General features: G+C 37.8%; 4 protein-coding genes across 7 annotated transcripts; 2 read left to right on the forward strand and 2 right to left on the reverse strand.

The window, feature by feature from the left end:
- Window positions 1-2,260: 2,260 nt before the first annotated feature.
- Window positions 2,261-3,725, forward strand: LOC140782658 (NDR1/HIN1-like protein 13). Its single transcript, XM_073129355.1, has one exon. The coding sequence runs from the start codon at window positions 2,680-2,682 to the stop codon at window positions 3,427-3,429; it is 750 nt and encodes a 249-aa protein (XP_072985456.1). The 5' UTR covers window positions 2,261-2,679; the 3' UTR covers window positions 3,430-3,725.
- A 1,617-nt stretch (window positions 3,726-5,342) lies between these two features.
- LOC140780991 (zinc transporter 4, chloroplastic-like) lies at window positions 5,343-7,598 on the reverse strand. Of its 2 annotated transcripts, none has more exons than XM_073126734.1 (3): window positions 6,867-7,598; window positions 6,629-6,778; window positions 5,343-5,765 (listed from the first exon to the last, which is right to left on the reverse strand). In XM_073126734.1, the coding sequence occupies exons 1-3, from the start codon at window positions 7,413-7,415 to the stop codon at window positions 5,460-5,462; spliced, it is 1,005 nt and encodes a 334-aa protein (XP_072982835.1). In that variant the 5' UTR covers window positions 7,416-7,598; the 3' UTR covers window positions 5,343-5,459. The 2 variants fall into 2 exon arrangements, with proteins under 2 accessions (XP_072982835.1, XP_072982834.1); XM_073126733.1 differs by having other exon boundaries at window positions 5,343-5,777.
- Window positions 7,599-10,070: 2,472 nt separating this feature from the next.
- LOC140782433 (zinc transporter 4, chloroplastic-like) lies at window positions 10,071-12,037 on the reverse strand. Its single transcript, XM_073128986.1, has 4 exons — window positions 11,677-12,037; window positions 10,930-11,594; window positions 10,663-10,812; window positions 10,071-10,571 (listed from the first exon to the last, which is right to left on the reverse strand). The coding sequence occupies exons 1-4, from the start codon at window positions 11,729-11,731 to the stop codon at window positions 10,266-10,268; spliced, it is 1,176 nt and encodes a 391-aa protein (XP_072985087.1). The 5' UTR covers window positions 11,732-12,037; the 3' UTR covers window positions 10,071-10,265.
- A 4,623-nt stretch (window positions 12,038-16,660) lies between these two features.
- LOC140782748 (uncharacterized) lies at window positions 16,661-21,413 on the forward strand. Of its 3 annotated transcripts, XR_012107934.1 has the most exons (8): window positions 16,661-17,302; window positions 18,202-18,304; window positions 18,384-18,449; window positions 19,256-19,408; window positions 19,479-19,575; window positions 20,776-20,902; window positions 20,985-21,103; window positions 21,194-21,413. XR_012107934.1 is itself a non-coding variant. In XM_073129494.1 (7 exons), the coding sequence occupies exons 1-6, from the start codon at window positions 16,735-16,737 to the stop codon at window positions 20,890-20,892; spliced, it is 1,104 nt and encodes a 367-aa protein (XP_072985595.1). In that variant the 5' UTR covers window positions 16,661-16,734; the 3' UTR covers window positions 20,893-20,902; window positions 20,985-21,413. The 3 variants fall into 3 exon arrangements, 2 of the variants coding, with proteins under 2 accessions (XP_072985595.1, XP_072985596.1); XM_073129494.1 differs by having other exon boundaries at window positions 20,985-21,413; XM_073129495.1 differs by lacking the exon at window positions 20,985-21,103.
- The last annotated feature ends 3,672 nt before the right edge of the window (window positions 21,414-25,085 follow it).

Here is a 25,085-nt window from a genome sequence, read left to right on the forward strand (position 1 = left end):
AAAAGCAATTAAAAAATTATAAGTATCATATATATGCATATGTTTGCAGTACTACTGCATGTGCTAACAATCACGTCAAAGTTTTTAAGATAGCCAAGCCTATAATAGTAAGGCTTTTAATAAAGTCGGAAAATAACTTATTCCATCCCAGCCACAAGTCAACCTTCTAATAGTAAATTGATCCAGTTAACCTAGTAAAGTACATTGACCGCTAATTATATCGTCATCATGAACTATTCACTAAAGGATCTCTTTATACTCCAATCAGCAGCGATACTACCTGATATATTTCACAATTGAACGAGAAGCCAATTTTGCTGTGTTTAAATAGGAACAAAATCTTGAAAATTGATGTCTGAGTTACGAGCATTTTTTTTTTATTGACAAACAAACAATCAATTCGTAGGTGAATGTAAGTAGTAGTAAACATGATTATATATTTGATTTAGCGGAGAGCTCGCCAATACCGCTGTACTAAGCGAGCAAATAGCATTGCAAGCTAAAACAGTGTGCATCCAAATTATTACAACAACTAGTATTGAATACCCTAATCCTAGGACTAAGAGTTATCCATCCATTATAATCTCTGGCTGCCACCATGCAAGATCTTTAGATACCTTCGAGAATGGCCCATATTTCTCCATCTAAATCATTGCCGCATTTTTTCAAATAAGTTTGACCTCCCAAACCTCGCATCCTTTTCCTGACAAGCGGCATAAATGCCAACACCACCATCCTGTCCCCTTTGCTGTTCGTCCAATAGAGGAGGGTGTTAGCTGGTTAGTAGGTAGGGTATATTGGAGATTGATTTGCGTGCTGTGCATGGCGGAGCTCCTTGTGCATGCCGATCACCATTTTGAGAGATACTCTATTGGCAAACCATGGAACTGCAACTAAAACCCTTAGTGGGTGAAGATATCCACGAAGTGGTTCTGTGCAAAGAGGCCACCATTGGAATACCAAGCTTTCATCATGCTGTTCTGAGGCCAGTGATGTTGTCGGCAGAGATCAGCTCTTCTGGTTGGCAATGTGGTGTCTTCCGCGAGATGATGAAGCTCAGAGAACTTCTTGAGTAGATCTACGTCGATTAAGGCCATCACTGCAGTTGGTGGGTTAGTGAGTAATGTTGCCTTGGAGAGGGTGGGGATAAAGAGGGGATGTGTTGAAACCTTAGAGCAGAATAATTTTATACACAATTTTCTTAAATATAAAATATAATAATTATTTTAAATAAATTTATATAAGAATTTATGTTTAACTAAATACTATGAATAAGTATGTTAATTATACTATAAATCTTATCTAAAATATATGTATGATTTTATCACACATTTTATATGTGATAAAATATTGTGCATAACTTGTCATGTGACTTATTTTATATAAAATTTAACTTAAATATATATATAAATAAATATTTATTTATAAAATATATTTTTTAAAATTGTAATTTATAATTTTTTTTTATGCACGAACTAAAGGACACCTTAAATTTTAGTTGTGGGCTCGTGGCTTGCATAGGAGTAGTTACTAGCATAGAAGCCGAGAGTTAATTTTGCTACACTAAATGTGGGCCTAATGGATGAGTTAGCCCCAATTTTATGTGATGGGCATCAAGTAAGTCTTCATGGGCTAATGTTGGAGATCCAATGGAAACTTTTGTATTTAATAAATTAGAAACATAACCATAATAATTACCTCTAGTGGGCTAGACAGCAATAATATATCCAAGTATTACGTGGTTGAAGAAAGTACAAATAAAGATAAGAACAATAATATCATCAATATGCACTCCATTATGCACTAATTCTACATGTACTAGAGGAAAAGGAAGGCCAAAAAGGATTATTGATCTCAATGATTCTTAATCAATCCTCATAGTAATTTTAAATTGCTTCAATCTAAGAGAGAGAGTTGAGCCATCAATATCCAGCTCAACTGACACTTGTTCCAAATGAAAAACTATTACACAGCTAGATAGATAGCCCATGTAGTATGTAGGCCATCCCTCCCAACTAACACTCTAGAGAGAGAAACTTACTTTTAACACCCTACATTAATCAATAAATTGACAACAAATCCAACTACTAAGGACCTTCTTATCATTTGTGTGCATCTACCAACTGTAACATAGACGCCTAGTCGGCCAGATTCTAGAATAGATAACTCTCCTAACACGATATCCGCACCGTCCAAATGACAGCTCATCGGTGATTGTAAGGTCACGAATCACCTCCTACCAAATGCCTTCTCCAACAGGCAATAGTGGTGAAATTTTTTGCTTCACACCCTATATTATTTATTTTTCTAGTTTAATCACTTTAGAAAGAAGAAAAAAATTATTACTGCCAAGCTATGGAGAATATTTCCGTTATATCAACTTCAAGGTGTCATTTGAACATTTCCCGATCATTGTAAGTTAAGAATTAGAGGGTCTAAAATGAAAAATAAAAAAAATCGGTAAAGCGAAAGAGTAGAAGAGAAAGGCGATAAACCTTCAGAGGAACCATCCCCATCGTCATAAGGTGAAGAGCTCCTTTCTCTTCACCTCCTTCCTTCCTTCCTTCCTTCCTTCCTTCCTTCCTTCTTTTTCTTCTATTCTTCCTCGCTCTTCTCACTCATCCCCTAACGCTAATCCTAAGCCCCAATTCTCTTCTCTCTTTCAACCGAGCACCGGAAATGGCCGATAGGGTCTACGTCTCCAAGCCCCAAACTCTCAACGGCGCCGGTGGACCACCGACATTCCCGGCGGCGAAGTCCCAGCTCTACCAGCGTCCCGCCTACCGCCCCCAACCCTCCAAATCCCGCCGCCGCAGCGGCCGGAGCTGTTGCTGCTCCTGCTTCCTCTGGATCGTCCTCATCCTCGTCTCCCTCATCCTCATTGCCGCCATCGCGGGCGGCGTTATCTACGTCCTCTACCACCCCCACCGACCCACCTTCTCCGTCTCCTCCGCCCGCCTCTCCGCCCTCAACGTCTCCTCCTCCGGCCTCGTCACCTCCGCCCTCGATCTAACCGTCACCGCCCGGAACCCCAACAAGAAGGTTGTCTTCCTCTACGATCCGATCTCCGTCTCCGCCGCCTCCGCCTCCAGTGGCGCAGGCCTCGGCGACGGCTCCTTCCCGGGATTCGTGCACGAGGCGAAGAACACGACGGTGCTCAAGACCACGGTCTCCACCTCCGGCGAGACCGTGGACCCCTCGGCGGTGTCGGGTCTGAGGAAGTCCGGGAACGTAGCACTGGTGATCGATCTGGAGACCAAAGCCGGGGTAAAGATGGGGAAGCTAAAGACCAAGAAGATCGGGATTACAGTCCACTGCGAGGGGATCCAAGTCACCGCTCCCAAGGGTAAGAAGGCGGCGGCCCCCGCCACGCCGGACGCGCCTTGCAAGGTCAAGCTCCGGGTCAAGATCTGGAAGTGGACTCTCTAAGGTAAGACTGCAAGAGAGAAAAAAAAACAACATTGGTATGTAAATTTGATCAAGGGCAATTAGGGAAGTTTAGATTCTTTTCCATATATATATATATTTTTTTCCCCTTCCATTTTATTATAACTAATCTGAAGTGCTATTCTGCTTCTTCTGTACTTGAATTGAAGTGTAATTCTTGCCCTTTTTCCTATTTGTTGCATGGATTGCTGTACTTTATTTCTATTTTTTTTTTATCAAAGTGGATTGTTGTAAGATTTTGTGTACTATTAATGAAACAGGAGCAGTGAAATTTGTAATTGTATTGGTACTTCTACGATAAAAGGTTTTGGTGGCAGTGTCGGTGAGCAAGACGAAGAGCTTCAATTAAACGGTTGGCATAAAGGATGCTTCGTTTTTGTTTGACCTTTTCTTTTATTTATTTTATGTTTTTTTGGATCTGGCTATTAGGGTGAGTCAACTTTTTTAAGAAATGGGCTCTAATAAACTTAGAGAAATAGAGAATCAGATCAAAATTGGTGAGTTATATTGACTTTACTTTCATAAAATATAAATATATTTATGGAAGAATAATTTTTCCGAGAATACTTAAGCTGTCTAGATCTATTATAATGGTGGGGGTGTGGAAAAAGATTTGTGAAGAAGACTAGCACAGCTGTTATTATGCTGGAAAAGGAGGAGCAGACAGCCCCATTTCAACAAGAAAATTTTGGCATCCCAATTCCTAGGTCGTTGATGCGTCGTTATCAGCCGATGCTATTTGGGTGATCCCAGTACACACTACTTCCATTGGCTGGCAAGATTAGTTTAATTATATTTAATCAAAAGAAGAAGAAGAAGAAGAAGAAGAAGATTAGTTTAATTATAGCTTGGATTTTTAATTTTATCTACTATCTATATTGGACAAATCCAACGATAGCAGGTCTCGGGATTTGTCACTAAACTCTAGAATTAGCGTCAAGTTATCGTGCTCATGTGTAATGGAATGGGAGGAGCATGACATCCAGCCCCATATATTTGTCACGGCCTTTGACTTAATTTGATAATGCCACGTATCAGCACGCCACATGCATGCATTATGTAAACTCCCAACTCCTCACTAATGACTTTACAGGCACATTTGGTTGAAGACCAATGGTCGATGCTGACCAATTAGTTACTAAAAATAATTTTCATCATGCAACTAGATTAATTATTAAAATAATTATAATTTATGTACTTTTATTTGTATAACTGTTTCCTTAATAATATGAGTGTTAACTTTTACGAGTTTATTATTATTTTTATCTTTTATAAAATGGTAGATAGCTAAAAGAGAAAAATAAAATATAACTAATTTATTTTTACAATTTAGAAAGTTGATCGGTATTTTCGATTCATATGACCGATTAATTTTATTTAGTTTTATTTAATTTCGATTGTTAAATTAGAAGAGAAAAATTAATAATTCTTATTGAATCGTTTGACTTGATTGAATCAATCTGCAATTATATATACGTTAATCAAGATCTACAACATAGCACCAGTGCATTATTCAGCATATTTCATGGCCAAAATTAATATTTATTTTTCTAAGACTATTTCTTTTTAGTACATGCGTAAAGAATTTTAGTTATACTAACCAACTCTAATAGGTAATTTTCCATAACCAAAGAGGTAATAGGTTCTACTTTAACTTTAAATAATATTGTGAAAAATATTTTACGGTGGTTTGGTGGCTTAGCTTAACGGCTCCATTAATAGCTCAGCAACGTGCCAGCTTAGAGCATATCTAGGTGGTATTTAGTTCAAAACAATTGTTCGACGACATACATGACTTAAAAGTATAGACTAGTCAACTTACTATATTGACAAAAAAATTTGATGAAACCTAACTGTCTATGTATTTAGATAGGATAGGCATTTTGTTCACCGTATATCTAACTTTCGAGCTCATAAATAATTAAAAAAAATTAGTTGTTTACAAAAAGTAAGTAGAGAGTCGCAAAAGGGTGTGACAACTTGTGGAAAATGAGTAAATTTGACGGGAGAGTTTAGACCCACAAGGCTAGCGAAGACATGAACATGGCGCCCATGAAGACGGAAACGTAGCAGGCCAGTTGGAGGCGGGAGCTGCTGGTCTTCTGGTGGCCGACGAAGTCATCAGCAATCAAACCTACCAGAGCCATGTAGATCAAGATGCCGGCGGAGATCGAGTCTAGAATTCCGTCCGTTAACATGCCCGATGGGCTACCAGGATCGTACGTAGATGCAACTGCAATCCCAAGGCCGATCCCTCCAGGTGTAGCAATGGCGAAAAAAATGGCCATCACTATCTCTCGTAGACTCCCAAATTTAGCCTGCGAAAAAAACTATGCATATCTTTTTAAAAAAAAAGTATGGTAAATTGAAGTTTATCCCACAGTGATTTAGCCCAATTTTAATTTATCAGTCTTGCACTTTCAGTTTAGACACTTAACTGACATTCATTGCAAAAATTCAGCTCGATAATGGTACGAGTAGTTTAGTCATTTAGTAACTTATAGTGGGAAATATTTATGCGACTAAACCACAATCAATTTTAGATGAAAAAAAAATCAAATATTTATAAATTAGTCTTAATTTTCAGATATTAAATGCTAAAGTTTGAAGTACAAAAAGAAAAGATTAAATCAAGCCAAACCCAAGTGTTAAACTGTAATTTTCCCTTAAACATATTTTATATTTAATGATAAGAATATCGTCACTAAACATGAGATGGTAGATACACATCTTTCGTCATTTATATACATATAATATAAGTATTAGTGGTGGCCGGCGTACAAGCAAATAAGAGTAGTTTTCATTTTAATGGGAACAAGAGTAAGTTAATGATAGAAGTCTGCCATAAAGGAAAGAAGCCAAACTGAAATAACGCCCTGTGAAAGAAACAACTTTAATTTAGTCAAAGTAAAAGTATACTAAGCTCTTCTTCATTTTTCTCTCTTATTTTTTCTCCTAAGGCTCAATTTTTTTATATAAAATTCAATTGGAAAAAAAAGAGAGAGAGTGAAAAGTTCATGCAAGTTTTGACCTCACAAGAGCTTATAACCTATCTCAATTTGATCATTAAAATGTGAAGCATCGATCTAATTTTTTTATATTTCCACACAACAATGAGACTAATAATTATTACGTAAACTTATCCTTGCATGCCAGAAATCAACGAAAAGAACTCACTCACCTGAGAGACGCATCCTCCAAGTGCAAACCCTTCGAAGAACTGGTGACATGACAAGGCAGCCATCAATGGAGTAATCACGCATGAGCTCTTCGAAACCCCCAAAGACAACCCTATGATAATCGAGTGTGACACGATCCCAAGCTCCAATACCTTTTACAAACCAACAAATATATATATATATATATATAAGAAAAATATTTACCCTATTGATAAACCTAGTCGAATAAAAAAATTAGACCTGCGATACGACGATGTGGCGCACGTGCGACAAGTCCTTGTCCCCCTTCCAGTTCCCGTGCGCCGCGACGTGCGCGTGGATCCCAATGATGTGCATCGCCTCGTCTCTACCCTCACCGCTCACCTCCGATGACCCGATCCCAACCCTAACCTCCTTCTCCTTCTCCTTCATCTTCATCTTCCCCTTCTCCTCCACCATGCTGTGCTTCTTCTCGTAGAACCGCGTCCCGACGACGTCGATGAAGAGAGTACCGAGAGCGGCGAGCATCGCCGCGAATCCCGAGAAGGGGAATTCGGGGAGGATCGCCGCGTCGGCGATCGACTTGGCTGCGTTGGGGATCATGTGGACGAACCCCGTCGAGAGGATCACCCCCGCGGCGAACGCTTTCACCGCCGCGAACCCGGTTCCCCCGGGACGGAGGAGCAGCCGCCGGCGTCCGATGAGCGGGATACCGACGCCGGAGACGCTCGCGGCGAAGATTGCCCCCATCGCCTCGAGCTTTAGGCGGAGCGCCTCCGACTCCCCGCGGCAACCGTCGTCGCTCGCCATCGGCGATAGCGCGGAAAGGTTTTCTCCTTTTTGTTTCCGGAAGGACTTATCTGTGAATAGTTGGAAGGGTGTGGGCTTTTAAGGAGAGGGACAAGAAGGATGTCGACATTGTGGTGAGGTGTTGGTTAGATTTGAGCTTCAATGAGAGTGTCGACACCTCGTAGACGAGGACCAAAACCACAGAGAGGTACATTGGTAATTATATAACATGTCCTCGTCTTTACGTAGAGGGTATGGTTGGCAAAATTTGACCCGACAGGATAACTTCTCTTAATCAAGTTTGAATTTAATATAATTCGGTTCGGATAGTAAACATGTTAATCTATCTAATCCGTTTAATAAATTGATTATATTTAGGTTTATATAACTGACCCGTTTTTGACCCGTTTAAATATCCGGATCGATCAACCTATCAACTCGTATATATATATATATATATATATATATATATATATATATATAAAATCCTAACCTAACCCTCTCTCTTAAATCTCAATCTCTCCACTTCCTCTTTTCCATTCATCTCAACATTTCAAAAGAAAAAAAAATTCGCCCCGTGTCTCTCCCCAACGGCGACCGTCTGCCGCCGTGCCTACCGCCTCTCACATCTCCGTTTGTCGTCTCCACTCCCCGTCTCCGCCTACCGCCACGTCTCTGCTCCCCGACTCCGTCTACTGTCCCTGCTCCCCATCTCCTTCTACCGCGACCATCTGCCGTGTGTCGTGGTACGTTCGACCTTGTCTCCGCCTACTATCGCCTCAGCTACCTCTCACTATCCTCTCCGACGGTTCATTAGGTGCCTTCTTCCCTATCCGTATCTACATCTACCCTTCCTTCCTCTCTTTGCTACATTCTCTCCTCCAACTGCTTCTCCATCTCTGGCCGCACCGATCGCCTCTGACCTCTCCTGCATCGTCTTCCTCGGCAGATTTGAAGCTCGTCGCCGTAGGAGCCAACACCTAGAGCCTTGCCTCCATTGCCGCTGCTTCGCCAACTTCGATGATGCCTCCCCCATCGAAAGTTGCTAAGCAAATTTGAATTTATTTTTACTAAATATTCTCATAATATTGTAAATCTATTGAATTTGTATAAATATGTGATATTTTTTGTTAAATGAGTGTTTCATGTAAAATGGTTAAATAGATGTAAACGAGTTAAACGAGCTGTATAGATGGGTTAAATGAGTAATCGAGTTAAATGAGTTGAATAAAAAATATTACATATTTAACGTGTTAAACGGATCTGATTGAGTTAAATGGGTTGTATAAAAATATAATTTATTTATTAAACGGATTAAATGAGTCGAATTTATGTTAGTGTTATTTTGATCCTACCCGAATCTGACCCTCACTCAATTGCCATCCTTAGTAGAGGGATGCTAAAAGTGACAGTACTAGGGGGTAAATGTGCAATAGATGAAAGCAAAAATATAAATTTATTACTTCTCTGTATTCACTTTTAATGTCAAAGATATTAAGATTATTCTGCATCATATAGGGTTAACTCGTTCATATTTAATTGATAGTTAAACAAATTTATGAGAGTATTTTTAAAGCATTAGGCACAAAATATAATGGTCAGATAATTGTTTCTTACATGGTAGGTTGTTAATGTTAATATAAGCTAAACATTTGATGTTTTTTATTAGAAAAAAGTTTCTAAGTTTCATCAAGATTGCTTAAATCCCATAAGTTCTTTGTACTCAACTTCGAACACGATCATAATCTTTTGATATACATAGTTGAAACATCAGAGAACAAGATATATTTGAATTGGATCAGGTAAATTGGTCTGCCTAAATTTTAGGGATGTAATCGAATCGAGCTCTGTTCAAGCTTGATTAGAAATTAATTTTGAGTGTAAGAAAATTTGAAGGATTAAGCTTAAATTGAGCCGATGTCGCCAAGATCTTTCGAGCGTTGAGTCTATTTTGAGCTGCTTGATAAATAATTTCAAGTTTATTTTAAATTAAGTTTGAATAAAAGATTTGAACCAAGCTTTAATTAAATCTTAAGTGAAGTCTATACTTCATAAAATCAAAGCAGATATGCAATCAAACTGAATCTTACTTATATATATATAAAAAGTTCGATTCCTAATTTAGTAGATCAAGCTAAGTTTTATTGAGCTGAACGATTATTATTTTGACAGCCCTACTCGAAAAGGCCAAAACCCCGTCCCTAAGAAGAGGTCAAGGCTGCTGAGTACGATGCCAGATGAAGATGCTCCGATGTCGATGCAATGTTCTCCCGTGCATCCGATGCCAGATGCTCCGACCTCGATGCAATGTTCTCCCAGATCTCACTGCTGCATGCTTCCAAAATTGATCAATTGGGTAACCGTACACAAATACCACATACTTCGACTAAACGGCGAGCAATAATAAATGAATTACGTCCACACGTTAAACTTGCCAGACATCTTAGCAAGTTCACTAGATATCGTACGGACCTAAAGGATCTCTTGTTTGTTCGCCGCTCTAAAATTGATAATTAGATCTATATTTCTTTCCATTACTTTTTAAATTAAGTTTTAATAATTAATAGGAAAAGAAAAGTATACATAAGCGACTTTTTTGTTGTAAAATATATTTAAAAAAAATCTAATTCATAAATAAGTGCCATCTGTGCAGGAAAGAAACGCCACCATGTAGTATGTGAAAAAGAAAAACTTTTGATATAGCTTCCATTGAAGTATAACCAATCCACAATCTTCATTGAAATAAAAAATGGAGTTATAAAGTAAAGAAAACTAACTAAGAACAACCAACTATTATTGTACAACACCTCTGCGCATTATGGTTGTTTTCCCACAACAACAACAACAACAACCGAGACCACCACCATAAGCTTAAGCCCAGATTGCAAGGGCCGACATGGCCAAAGCCCCTAGGAGAAGTGCCGCATAAGACGCCACCTGCAATTTCGTATTGCAGCTCAAACTCGTATTGAGGAAATCCGCCGCAATGAGATCGACCAGCGCCATGTAGATGAGGATTCCGGCCGACACCGAATCCAGCAACCCCTCCACCACGAGGGCCCGCGGGCTGTTCGCGTTGTAGAAGGACGCGACCGCCGCCCCGACGGCTATCCCGGTGGGCGTCGTGACCGCGAAGAAGGCAGCCATGAGTACGGCCCGCAAGTTCTTGAATTGCGCCTGGAACAAATATGAATCACCGACATTGGCATGAGATTCACGAAACCAAGTTTGGAGCAAAGCAGAGCAAGAAGATGTGGAGGTCACTGACCTGGGAGATGCAACCACCCAATGCAAAGCCCTCGAAGAACTGGTGGAAAGATAGGGCAGCCATTAGAGGCCTTATGGTACATGGGCTCCGGGATACGCCCAAAGATAGCCCAATGATCACTGAGTGCGACACTATTCCAAGCTCCAGAATCTAGTAAGAAATTTCGAAGGACAGAGTGGTTATAAATCTTTTCGAGTATTCAAAAAATAAAATCACTATCAAACATATTGGGTTTGAAGAAACAAAAAGGAGGAAAAGGTCAATTACCTGGGACACAACTACATGCCGAACATGGGAAGAAACCTGGGCCTCGTTATCGTGCCCGTGGACGTGAGCGTAGCCATGACCGTGGCCGTGGTGGTGGCTGTGTAGATGGCTATGCTCCGCCGCATGCGCATGCATCCCAATTATATGAATCGCTTTATTCCTCTCTTCCGTTTCCGGCGGAAGTAGGGCGACTGTGATCTCCTCGCCCGCCGAGACCGCCACCGACGCCGCCGCTGCCGCTGCCATGACATCTTGGGCTTCGTCCCTGTGCTTGCGCTCGTAGAACTGGGTGCCCAGGAACTCCACCACGAGGGTCGCGAGCGCTGCGAGCATCGCCACAAACCCCGAGAAGGGGAACCGCCGCCAGGGTGACTCCGGGAGGCACGGGTCGGTGAGCGCCTCCTCGGCGTCGTCGAGCATGTGGACGAACCCAGTGGCGAGGATTACCCCTGCGGCGAACGCCTTGAAGAAGATGAAGAGGCCCCCGTCCGTCCGAAGAAACCGGCGCTTCTTCCCTACGAGCGGGATCGCCACGCCGACCACCCCGGCGATCAGGATCGCCGCGATCGCCACGATCTTCAGCCGCAGCGCCGCCGCGTCGTTGCGGCAGCCGTCGGATTCCGCGGCGCCGCAGCTCGTCGTCGCCACGGATGCCGATACCGTTTCTTGTAAGAGTAGAAATTCATCAAAATCTCACGGACCCAAAACAATTTTAGCCCTAAAATTGCAAAAAGATAAGATTTTTACCGGAGACAAGGCGCAATCTATCGCGGAATCGAGTGCGGTAGATAGAGTAGTCCATATCCTGGGAAGAAATCGAAATCTTTGGTTAGAGAAAACGGAGAGAATTCGAGGACTTCACTGCGGGAATCGAATGCTTGTCTCGAAGAATAATATCGACGAGGAATTGGAGCACGTCAATCAAATAATTTTTTCACTCTATTGTTTCGTGTGGGGTTTTGTGGATGAAGGCATTGAAATAGAGAGAGAGAGGGGGGGAGAAAAGGGGTAGCGGTGTGGTGGGGCGGTGCGGTGCAGCGGAAGTCGCCGAGTTCGAAAAGAGGGATGTCGTCATCCAACATCCCGAATCACGCCGCAGACCGGAAGTGGACGTGCACTGCGGCCAAGTGGCGGGGTGAGAGTATCACATTCGCCACGTCATTTGCACGTGAAGGCATCGAGATTGCAGGCCTGACAGGATCGGACGGCTACGAGGCTTGGGATAGTGTGGGATGTGGAATTCCGGCGCCGAAGGCTTGGCCGCTTTAGTGGTTGGATTTAACTGGGGCCCACCTGAACGGCTGGAAATCGAGCTCCCGGAGTCACCGTGTGTTTAATCCGTTCGATCGGCTACAGGTGAGATCGTTCGAAGATCAGAATGTCGACATTATGGCGATTTTTTTTTTTCCTTCTTCTTTTGATGAGCACATTATGGCGATTTCTGACCGAGTTCGTTGAAGAGAATATTACTGACCCTGAGTTGGATGGTCTGCATCCACAATTGCAGGGGTTTCCTCCGTACGCTTAGCAGAATTTAATCGGATCTCAGGAGGGAAAACATGTTTCGCCGTCACATTTTTAATCCATGGATAGGTAAGGGATGAAAACCAATGGTATTCGGATTTATATTTTTGGTTCGTGTATACAGATATTTGATGGATAATAAAAATAAAAATAAAAATTTTATTTAAAAAAAAATAAATACAGATAATTTTTAGATATGGATTAGATAGTTTTCGGATACAGATCATATTTTAAACTGACCTTCTATTTTCTAATTCTCTTTCCTAATACTTTCATTTCTTCGTGACTCATTTTTGCTATTTATTATTAAATTAAAAGTTATCCATAAATAAACTCAAATTCATTCCTAAGAAAAATTAGTAAATTTTGCTATCTACTTCTTAACTTGGAGAGCTTAATATTATGAATCAAACTGACTATGACTAGAAAAAGAGATTGGACGTGCTAAGAAGAAGCTCAACAATTTATAGGATGGTCAGAAGAAATTGAGTGAAAGAAGAGTAGCTGAATTGGTTCAATAATTGTTAAGTATTTATATGATGTTAAGTAGAAGATGCACTATCAAATCAGTGGCTCATACTATGGTGTTTGTGGTTATCCATCTCTCCCGTTTGGTTCTTCAGTGGGAGTTGCTTTATAAACTCTTTGAGTGTTTAATTTTCTTATTTTCTTTGTTTTCGTTATAGTTAGTGATTCTCACGCATCTAGACTTTCAGAGATTTGTAGGTGGGGATCATGAAGGAGTCACAGTATGATTTTAAGCTCTCTTAACGCTTGTGAATCCATTTGGACTATCTTCTATAACCAAGTATTGATCTTATTATCTCGAAAGGTTCATTGCTCTATTTTCCCTCTTAATTTGTATCAAAATTATCATCGGTGTATATGTTGTTGTATCGTTAATAAAACTTTATGCATGCAGATTTTTCTTTAAAAAAGGACTGAGAAATTCCCTTTTATAATTATGGAGAAATTATATTTTATTTATTTATAGTTGGTCCCCTATGGTTCTATTTGTGTGTGTCAATTTACTATTTTACAACTATTATTTTTTTCGATCTAATAAACACATTTCAAATAATAAAGATTTGACAAATATTTTCAACAAAAGAAAATATTTATTATAATTTTGTCATTTGAAATCTAACTGATATATTTTAAATATGTCCAAAAGCTTATCTAATTCTCTACAACTTTTACTCTAATAAATATCTTCAAATTTAACTTATGGTGTGACTAAATATGATGAAATAACTATAAGTAGTGAAGTGAATTTATACCTAAACACATGAAGTAAAATATTATTATTATTATTATTATTACGAAGTAGTTGTGTCATAATATCAATGTCACAACGACTTATGGCAATTGAAATAGAAGCATAAAACTAAGACATCAATACATCATCAATTATATAAGCAATTGAAGATTACTTCGTGGTAATAATATAAAAAGATCATTAGTTAAGCCATGAGTTTTCACGACTCTCAACGCAATAAAATATTACCAGAATCTTTAAGTATATTCCTGTTCAAATTCCAATGTGTTTCTAAAAACTACTTCTATTATATATAACTAAATCTATATCTTAAATTATCTTCCAATGCCATGGCCTTGTGAACCATAGTTTCACATCATAGCCATTTTTCTAGTCTATTATTTAATTTTATCCATAAAATCGCTTTTGTTTAGGAAGAGTGCTTAAAGAATAATTTAATTATGATAGTATGATAAATAAGTGCCACTAAGGAGAATTGTGATCGATGCAAAATAATTGATAGAAGAACAAATAAAACAAATAAATAAAAGAGTGAGACAAGTGGAATATTTTATAGGATGCAATTTAATGCTCACGTCGCAGCACCATTAATCAGTCATAGTCCATACCAATTGAATAATTATTTTTCTAGAAAGAAAATAATAAGTTCTTTTTTAATATTTTTATTTTATTTTAAATAATAACTGAACACCGTAATAATCTTATTATAGAATATAAATACGATTCATCAAAATTATATCACACACTAACTTAATTACTAATTTATCTTTAATATTTATTCTATCAACCTATTTTATATCAAATCAAATAGCATACATGGTAATTTAATAAAAATAAATAAAGAAAATATTTTTTTAATATTTTTCTTCACTTTATATCATATAAAAACTAATTATTATATCCTTATTATAAAGTATATGTGAACATAAGAATAATAATTTTTAGAATAAAATCATCATTTTAAAAATAGCAAAGAGGAATAATTATTTGTTATCCAGGCCGGAGAAAAAAGAGGAGGGTTTTTGTGAGTAAAACCATTTGAAACACTAGAGCTTTCACACTTACTCTATGAACATGTATAAAAATGAGTTGAATGGTTTATTACCTCGTTTTTAGACAGGTCAAATATATGTCTGATTTCAATTCGTCAATAAAGAAAGAATCAATTATTCAACATCACTGTTCATCAATTTGATAGCAATTGATTGAAACAGGGTTGATATGATATATATATCTCTCTCTCTTCGACATGCATGATGATAGTAAAGAAAAAACGAGAGCTGGGATGAAAACGAAATCTAAACTTTCACACACAGCAATATCAACCTAGTTATTGTCCAACAGGATTCTACTCAAATGGTTAAAAGTGGATAATATTTCTGTTGCATGCTCTTGGATGATTAAAAAGGCTTATGTATACAAATGTTTTTGGATTGATGATATCAATTAATTGAAACATAATTTAGTTTTCAGAATGAAAAGAAAAACAAGTGAACCATCCCCTTCAAACTTCAAAGTAAGGGTAAGGGTACATACATATCAACAACCATTATACCGTTGTCAACATTAATTTGTATCTAATTTCAGCATGCGATGAGGAGGACATAATGTCACAATGCCTCTAGGAATAGCTTTCCAGCAAATTCCTTTCCCACTTGAGTGCTCTCTTGACTTGACGCCTGATAACCCAAAAGCAAAAGAACAGAACCTGCTTAACATTCAACTCATCTGAAGATTCCCATTCTGAAGTTTAACTGTTGATATGGGCACATCACACGGTCTAATAGTTCCCATTTTCAATACCCACAAAGGTCTTTCTAGTCTTAGAGGCCTGCTCTTGACTTCTCCCTGAATCAAGCCAGCAAATAACCATTTCAGAAATCTTCACTTCGTTGCAGAACAATCAATATGGCAGCTATTCTTCCAGTGGCCATTGCTGAGGAGGATCTCCTCTATGCTAGTGACCATCAACAACTTCCAAACCTATACGTTGAATCGGACTATGAAACTCTGATCCTCACTTTGGAGAATCTACAAACTAGTCTTTTTCTCATTGCCTCATGGAGGCTTACCAATCTACAAACTAGTTAGCAGAAGATTTTATATATCTTTTGGTGGACTCTGCCCCTCATTGGAGGCCATGCCTAGAGAATCAGGCCATGTTGGGCTTGATTAGGCTTTGCCATGGTCCAAACTTTTTCAGTATTAGCTTTAGCTATAAATAATTTGGGCCTGTTTAGTTGTTGGAAATGATGAGAGTTGTTAAAGTGATTATTAGTTTTAGGAACTGTTCCACTTTCGGATTCTAATTTTTAATCAATGTATTCTTTTCTCGTATAAATATTTTTCCTATATGTATTCCCTTCTAACATTTCTTATGACCTAATTACTTACCTCTTCTCTCTTAGAAGCAAACACTTATATTTTTTCAAAAGTAAAGCAGAACTTTATAAATTAGCTACCATGGGTATAAAACACTCTGTGGATGACTAAAAATTAAACAAACTCTCATCCCAAGTACAATTATAACCTAAAGTTTTTGGAAGAAGAACTTTAACCCATGTAGTGAACATCTTCCAAGAGTGCAAAGTTACTAATTAGTACAAGTGAAGAAGGCATCACACCTTCAGGAAAATAGAAATCTCAGCCAATCAGATGCCTGCAGATGCAGGAAATTTCGGTAATCGGGATTGCAGAGGATCCACGTCCATCCCGACATGCAACGCACACTTGTCTTCCGTTTCCTTCGTCGCACGATAACGTTAAGAATACACACATCTGCATCACCCCAGGTTATTTTACTCCTGTCAAACGTTAGAATCCCATCCACATCAGCAACTCTTCAACACTGGAACCAATTGAAGCTTCCCACGTCACTAAATATAGTCTTAATCTCCCCCCCTCCCTCTCTCTCTCTAACCTTGCTTTATAGCCTTATAAGCCCCCACCAGTAAACTAAGAGAACTCATCACCTCTTCTCCCCTTTCTTCTCGTCGTCCTCGATGGCGATGGCGAAACCCTCGTTTCTACTACTGCTCTACCTAACCATCGTCGTCGTAATAGTGCTTCTCCTCTCCGCCCCCGCCACCCGCCCTTACCGCTCCCATCGCCGCCTCAAGCTCCGGTCGTCGTTCTCATTCTCCCCCTCGCCGCCGGCCACCGCTGGCTCCGGCGCCGCTCACACTATACCCTTCGACCCCATTATATCCGAGATAGAGCTCCGCCGGGAGGATCGCGAGTGGGAGCGGGCCCACTACCCCGAGGAGAAGCCGGCGCCGGGGATGGAGTCGGCGCCCGAGTGGAAGGAGTTCGGGAACGCGGAGGACTACATCAACGACGAGGACCATTTTAATGTGACCACTCGGATCTTGTTGCTCTTCCCAAAGGTCGACGTGGCCCCTACCGACGGTTTCATCACCGGGGGGGAGCTCGCCGCGTGGAATCTCGTGCAGGCGCAGAATGATGTGATGCACCGGACGAAGAGGGACATGAAGCTGCACGATAAGAATCGGGATGGTTTCGTCTCCTTCGACGAGTACGAGAGGCCGAGCTGGGCCGGGCGAATCGATGGTCAGTTAGATCCCTCGTTTGGGTAAACTTTTCTTTGGCTTTGATTTTTGATTCTTTTACCATTTTGGGTTGATCTTAGATGTTAGTTGTGCTAAAATTAGGTTTTTGATCTTAAAAGTTGATGTTTTTATCTTTGATTTGATGTAACTTGATTTATTGGGGGGTTTGATTCACCTTTACTGGTACCCTAAAATATGTGCACCTCCTGAATTTTTACAAAATCGTCGGCATAGAAATAGAGGAATTCTTACCTGTTCTGGAATTTTACACGACGCTTAACTGTTTCCATTTTCATCAAATTGTATTTGGGAAGATCAAGAAAAGGCTGGACAAAGATGTATGCAGAAGTCGAAGGATGGGTCGAAGGATGGGTCATGAGAAGGATCATACAAGTTGAGATTTAAACTGTCAGTAGAAGAATAGTATGAAGCAAATAAACAGTAGCTGCCTTCTCTTATTATGTTAACAACACTCAACAATTATTGAACTAAAGAGTTAAACCTGCCTTCTCTCTTAACAGTTTTATGTTTTCCATCTTTGTTCGTGTCCCCAATGATGGTTCCTCTCAAATATTGCTACGTTTGTTGTTGCTTCCTCCAAAGCCCTCCTTCAGTTTCTATTTTTCGTGACATTGACAATTAATTTCTAGCAGTTTATGCAAATAGTTCATATGCTAGTTCTTTAGTTGGTTCCTGCCGTCGACAACTTTCCATGTCTTAGAGTTTTAGTAAGTTTGTTTTGGCCATCGCTTGTTCTTATAATATTCTATCGAAGTCTACTTTCAGTTTGTGCTTTTGGAGTTGATATGATAGATGTTTTTGAGATAATTTATCATGTCAAATTGTCACAGAGATGAAGTCATAGATTGTTCTGTTTGAGCGTCTTTGATTTGTTGCCAGATAATGATTCAGCAAATGATGGGGTGGGTTGGTGGAATAAGGACCATTTTAATGCTTCAGATATAGATGGCGATGGTCTTCTAAATCTAACAGAGTTTAACGAGTATGCGTTCTTGTCTTAGTCGTATTTAATTATTCTCCTCTTACTCATCACACTGATTATTTACTTCATGTTCCTTCAGCTTCTTGCATCCATCAGATAGTGCCAACCCAAAGCTGATCTACTGGTTGTGCGAAGAGGAAGTCAGGTGCAACTCATTGCCAGGACTTTTTGTTCTTGTTCTCTCATTTTGGTGTTAGACATTGTTGCTTACTTTAGCTACCGTCCTTTTACTTGATATATTATAGTTTCTATTGATAACTTGCTGGAGTGTTTGATATTTTACAGCAGTATTAATGCATTCGTACTTGAATATCATGGAGCTAAATTTGATTTATTCTGCTAAGATATTTTAAGACCATATGGAATTAGATAAGTTTTGCCCTGACTGTGTACAACTAGGACAGCGATATTGTATTTACCTGTTCAATTCTATATTTTAAAAGGTAAATCTAATGGAGGTGGAACTGTACCCTATGCATATAAAGTATAAACAAGCTTTGCCTGCACAACTATCATTAAGGTAAGCAACTATTTGGTTGTAGCTCATGAAAAGCATATTACTGAACTAGGAGTAATTACATTTGTACCAATATGGTGTATGAACATATGCTCTTTGTAGTTTCTCCATTGTTAGAAGAATATATGGCTCATTTATTTGTAAATTATACTAGTGTGAGATACAACTTAGTAGCTGATGGTTATGTGAAGATCTTGCAGATGGAGGTCAACTTTTTATTATTGGATATGAGAGAATTTCCTATGATTGCTCTCATATGGTACAACTTTATCTTTTTCTTCTATAATATCAAAGCATTTTGAGTTTTTAATATTTTGTATCATGTAGCCTTTGCTGCTTTGTGTCTTGTCTCTCTTGAAAGAGATTAGTTAGCTTACTTAAGTAAATCACCATATGGATGGCTAGGTTTTCTTACCAGAATTGTTTTGCTTCAGGGCAAGAGATAAGGACAACGATGGGAAGCTTAATTTTCAAGAATTTTTCAATGAGTTGTTTAACTTAGTACAAAATCATCATGAAGCTCCGCATGAATCAGAGGAGGCACCTGCTAAAAAGTTATTTTCAGACCTTGATCAGGACAAGGATGGGTATGCATTGTGAGCAGTACTTTCTATCTTGGAAATTTTGGAAACTCAACCTTGCAACATTCCTTTTCAGGTTCTTGTCGGCAGCTGAACTAAAACCTGTAATTATGAATATTCACCCATCAGAGCATCAATATGCAAAGCAACAAGCTGATTATATGATATCACAGGTAATATAGCTTCTCTGGAGTTCTAGTCACTCTTTCTGTTGCTGAAAGACATTCAATATGAATCTACATCGTAGATGTGTATATACGTTTTAGAAATGTCTTTTGTATGTTTAGATAAGTACTCAAGTATATGCTACTCTTTATGGACATACAACACAAAGAAACACCAGTTCATGTATGAAGTATGCATCAATAGGGTAAAAGCACCTGATAAGTCCATACCGTACTGCCTACATGTAGTTCTTTTTTCCTTCATTTTTTTAAGTGCCTCCCTGTAGTTATACCTACGTTTCTCTAATGAATCTTTATACAGATATAGGAATCAAATATGCATCATTAGTTGTTCTGAATAGATATGGATATGGATTTGGTATTAGACAACAATTTATATCCTAAACAAAGTAGTTATAATTTGGTATTATCTAGTATATAAGATGCTATATAAAAGTCTACAGAACAACAAATGAACACAAGAAACAAAACGCTAATTTAAGACACATCCAGATAAGTTCAATGGAAAGGGATGCTTAATTGTTTATATACTGCACCGAAAACTCCGAAGCTCCTTTTAAACTATGAAAGCATGAAGAGTGAGCAGATGAAGTTCCTTTACAGAAGAGCTTTGATACTAGCTATATCTTTTAAAGTACCCATCCTACTACTGATGAATTTTTTTCATAGATAGCTATTCTATATAAGTTTCATGATGTTGGTGAAGGGTAAATGAAAGGGCTAATTAGAAGGCCAAGAATGTTTGTTATAAATCTATTTGGATCTGATTCTTTGTTTAAAATTGAACTAGACATGAACTATCTATATATCAAGAACTTCCTAATCGTTCTCGAGCCTTATTCAAACTTAGAACCAGCAATATTGTTTTGGAAGAAGAGTGTCGTGAAGAAGAAAATGGAATAAGGGAGTATCACATAGTAACTGGACTTGATTAATAAGTTTCATCTCCTCAGTCAAGACATAGATTTGCTGCATTCTTGTTGGCCAACTTGTGACAACTAGCATAGTAGCATACTATGTTCATCAGTTTACCTATCCTACTTTAAAAGAAGCTTGATAAATTCATTAAATCACTTCAACAAATTATATATTTGTTCTACTTATACCATATTTCTGTTGTTTGAGAGTTCTGGTAATTAGCCTTCGAACTATGCCTTTGGTTATCCTGGAATCATTGGTTCTATGCAGGCAGATCACGATAAGGATGGGTGTCTGAGTTTGTCAGAGATGCTAGAAAACCCCTACATATTTTATAATGCTATATTTTCGGAAGATGATTACGTATTTCATGATGAATTTCGTTAGCCCTCCCCAGGTATGCTATGTTCCGATATTCTACAATGAGTTCTTTTTTTCTCACACATGTTCTTATATCTTATAATTCGTCGCTCTGACAGGTTGAAGATTGCTTCAGAATTTCAGGATTCATTAACTTTTACATAATTTTGTCTAATGTTCTTCTTAAAAGTTTTTCTCCACTTTAATCTGTCTTTGAGCTTCACATTATGCCATCAGTGTAAGTCTTATGGGACAATCATTACTAAGTGTTCCTTGCAGTTCAGTCATTCAATATCAGATCCACATACTGATATAGTCTTTTTGGCAGGTCTTGTTCAACTCTTGAGACTGAAATTTTATATTCCTGATCTACATGTCGGCATTGTTTGTACTCTAAAGTTTATTTTCTGCTAGAAAATCAACGTGCTTCGCTATAGTTACAAGTATGTATAGTAAAGAATCAAAAGATGTAGCAATCTTAATCTGTTCAGTTTGTAAAGACAAAATAATATGTCAAGCATATGCATCGACAATACGATGGTTCTGAATTTCTAGTTACTGGATATTTTCTTTTGTCAATTCTCGTTCTGTCATACGATTAGCACATTACATAGCATGAAGCTTCAACTTTCTTCCTTGTGCTCAAATTTTTAGATTTAATTTCATGTTATAGTTGTCTTGCCCTTCTTTCCAGTTTTCCTTAACACTACATGTATCTATTTAGTATTTCAATACTAGTAAAGTTTTCTTTGCAGCTTCAAAAATTTTATAAGTACCAAAATTACTACAACACCAACTTTGAAAATATCTCTTCATATTAAATGCAAGAGACTCATTTGTAAAATATAAAATAAATAATTTTTTTCTCTAGTTTTCTCTTCTCTAGTGGGAATAATCATACTCCTTGCCACCAATAGTTCTCTCCTTGTCACTCAAATATATAATCTCCTCCTTGCCACTAGGAGCTCTCCTCTTTTTGAAACCCACCCACCTTAGGTTGTAGTCAATGGAAGAGGCACCAATGCGTGGCCTTCCTTTGGCTATAAGCTAGAAACCAAGTGAAACCATAATTGTCCCAACAATGAAGTTGTATTTAAAACAATTTGGATGCTATTTTATGAACATTTGTGTACAACAACAGTATATGTTATCTTTTAAATTACTTGTGTACAACAACAATAATAATCGATACATATCTGAAATGTTTGGTACAGCAGCAAATAATTTATTTCTGAAATATTTTTGTACAACAGCAAATAATCTAAATTTACTAAAATATTTGCGCACAACAACAGATACTTTGATACACAGTCAAATATAATTTCATAATTAATAACTACATATATCATAGTTATTATTAAGTATGGATTCATAAAATACTAACTTGGGATTCCATAGGTGAAAACTCAAAATACACTTTATTATAATTATAGATAATATGACATATTTTATTAAACTCAATTCTTACTATAGCAATTAATAACATATCTCATACATACTAACTTAATTTTTATAGTTCATATCGGCTTTGAATCTACAAACATTTTAAGCAGCCCTACTTATCATCCAAAATGTCATTGAATTGAATTTGATGGCAGTAAGATGAGCTAAGAAATATTCATCGAAGATGTCAAACTTTACCCTATTCTGAATTCTGATATCCTAAAAGCGTCCAAAGGCACCAAACCAAATTGGCCCCGGGAGGCTTTATTCTCTCGCATGCAAAACTTGTACCTCTTTGTTCGCATGGTAGAATGACAAAGAAGGTCAGCACGTGAAGTGTTCCATGGACAAACGTGGGCCAGCCAACCCTAGGATCACGTTTACCCTCCTCCCTTTTCTTTCTCCATATATATATATATATATATATATTCTTACTTAATTATAACTTAAAGATTTTTTTTTAAATTTTTTGGTGCATGTATTTATACATTTCTGTAAGTTAAGGATGTTTTTTTTGTTTGTTATTTATTACAAATTTAAATATAAAAAAATATCAACTCTAGAACTTATACATGCAAACCATCTCCATCTCGAGAGCTTCATTTAAGGGCTAACTATATGGGCACAGCATTAATTTATTCTTCATTCCATTTGAAATTTATAATAATAATAATAATTCCACAGCTATAGGTATCACGAGAGAGAGAGAGAGAGAGATTAAGAACAAATGCACGTGAAGAGCATAAACTAATAATTCTGGCTGTGAGATTGTAGGTAAATCTAGACAGGGATTAACATGTAAGTAGGGAATCCTAAGCTCCATTCCCCTCGTGAAAGAGGAGGAGATGTCAGACATTCTTAATTTAGTTCCATTTGGTAGTTCTTAGTATTTATAGGTCAATTTGAGATTTAACTTATTCAATGATTAGAAATAAGATAATCGAAATCGGGCAAATTATAGTTTACCCTACTATGGTTTAGCTCGAGTTTAACTTACTCTCCTTATACTTTTGTTTTTTAAATTCAAAAATACTAATGGTGTTTTATTAATACCAATATTCTCGTTATATTCCTATGATGTAATTAAGTCTTTTAACATCCTAATTAACAATTGACTAATAGTTGCAATTTGATATAAAGCAGCAATTGAATTCCCCAATATAATTTTTAGAAGACAAAGCATACCAAACATTTTTGGTTTGGAGTTTGCTTGTTGCATGAGAGGCAATTGTGTTTGGGAAGTCAAAAAACTATAATTAAGGTACAAGTACTTTTTGATACCTATTTCCTAGCTAACCTCCTACATATAGTTATTGGAAGAAGAAGGATCATAAAGTTAATTGTTAATTACAGCTCCACTATATAGTTAATTAACTGCATTTATTTTGACCAAGACTAACTTTTGTTAACCTAATGATCAACGGTCAAATCATCTAGTACTATATATATATATATATGTATATATTCTATGTGAAGATACATCTCACTAGAAAGTGATCAAGCTCATGCATGCACATTAATTAATTTAGTTGACAAAGAAGATACTCACGTAGACTAGCAGATAAAGAGCTACCCTTCAAAGCTCGAAGCTAACAAGTCCTTATAGTAGTAGTACTAAATAGTAAATAGTTTCATGGAATTAAAGCACTAGAATATGCTACTATAGCCCTTTAATTATTAACAACCACTGATCTTGTGACCTGCATGTCTCTCTCTCTCTCTCTCTCTCTCTCTCTCTACTTCTTAGTACTGTTTACAAGTTTATTTTTCAAACTATTTGAAACTCAAAACGCCATATATCTGAGCAAATCGTTAACGGTGAGACCATACATACATTTGTTTTTCATACACCAAATAAATTAGAAACTCATAGCTTGAAGATTAATACATCTCATTAATTCTTAAAGGAGGAGGAGGAGAAGAAGAAGAAGAAGAAGAAGTGGGGATTGGGGTATATACTATATACATTATAAATCTACCTAGCAGTGCCTCGTGAAGGCTGCTGCTTTAATTCCTTGGTGCATGCATCACTTTTTGAATGCATCATCTCGAGAGAAAGCGAGAGAGAGAGAGTGAGAGAGTAGACAAAAGCTAGCTAAGGAAAAAGATACAAACAGAGGCAAGAGGAGCGAGCATGAGGTGGAGATTCTTTCACTACTTTATATATCCCCTCTCCATGCTAGCTATATTGCGATATTGGCATATATATACACACACACACACATATATATATATATATAGGTATTGTGCCTTTCAGAGTTCGTTCAGACTTTGTGCTCTCTCTTTGTCTTCCCTCCTTGTATGCGTGCATGTCCATTTCTGAGCTCCTCCTCCGAGAAAGTGCTCATGTCTTTATCAATGGCCCGTTGACAATATAAAACAAGGAGAAAAAGCTGCCCCAAGCTAAAAAGGATCACGTCTCAAAAACCCTAACCTGCTCCAGGTCCCCCTCTCCCTGCTCTTTGTCTCTATAAAAGTTTCAAAACACTTGGAATCCCAACACCCCATCTACATAAAACATAAAAATAATAAATAAATAAAACAAATGTAATTTTTCATAAGCTCAGTGTAGGCTAATTATAGTCTAGATAAAATGAGTCATTCTTTCTTGATATATATGTTGAACAACTGGATCAATCATTCTGTAACGGTCCAACTGTATATATGCATACATTGAGTGTTCTCATTAATTTGTTTTGTTCCGCTTTGACACATATGGTAGACAGTTTACTACACGGAATTCTGACAGAGAATATTCATCTGCAGTTTGCACATTC

This window comes from Typha latifolia, chromosome 2, assembly GCF_019914945.1.
Source record: "Typha latifolia isolate L0001 chromosome 2, TyphaL0001v2, whole genome shotgun sequence".
Taxonomy (NCBI): domain Eukaryota; kingdom Viridiplantae; phylum Streptophyta; class Magnoliopsida; order Poales; family Typhaceae; genus Typha; species Typha latifolia.

Bases quoted from the DNA above. Each gene is read 5' to 3' on its own strand.
- LOC140782658 (XM_073129355.1), top strand. From the start codon at position 2,680: ATGGCCGATAGGGTCTACGTCTCCAAGCCCCAAACTCTCAACGGCGCC.
- LOC140780991 (XM_073126733.1), bottom strand. From the start codon at position 7,415: ATGGCGAGCGACGACGGTTGCCGCGGGGAGTCGGAGGCGCTCCGCCTA. The intron at 6,779-6,866 runs GTCTAATTTTTT...GGTTTGTAAAAG, and splicing joins GCCACATCGTCGTATCGCAG to GTATTGGAGCTTGGGATCGT. The intron at 5,778-6,628 runs GTGAGTGAGTTC...AGATATGCATAG, and splicing joins TTGGAGGATGCGTCTCTCAG to TTTTTTTCGCAGGCTAAATT.
- LOC140782433 (XM_073128986.1), bottom strand. From the start codon at position 11,731: ATGGACTACTCTATCTACCGCACTCGATTCCGCGATAGATTGCGCCTT. The intron at 11,595-11,676 runs GTAAAAATCTTA...TACTCTTACAAG, and splicing joins TAGATTGCGCCTTGTCTCCG to AAACGGTATCGGCATCCGTG. The intron at 10,813-10,929 runs GTAATTGACCTT...ATTTCTTACTAG, and splicing joins GGCATGTAGTTGTGTCCCAG to ATTCTGGAGCTTGGAATAGT.
- LOC140782748 (XM_073129494.1), top strand. From the start codon at position 16,735: ATGGCGATGGCGAAACCCTCGTTTCTACTACTGCTCTACCTAACCATC. The intron at 17,303-18,201 runs GTCAGTTAGATC...ATTTGTTGCCAG, and splicing joins CTGGGCCGGGCGAATCGATG to ATAATGATTCAGCAAATGAT. The intron at 19,409-19,478 runs GTATGCATTGTG...ATTCCTTTTCAG, and splicing joins CTTGATCAGGACAAGGATGG to GTTCTTGTCGGCAGCTGAAC.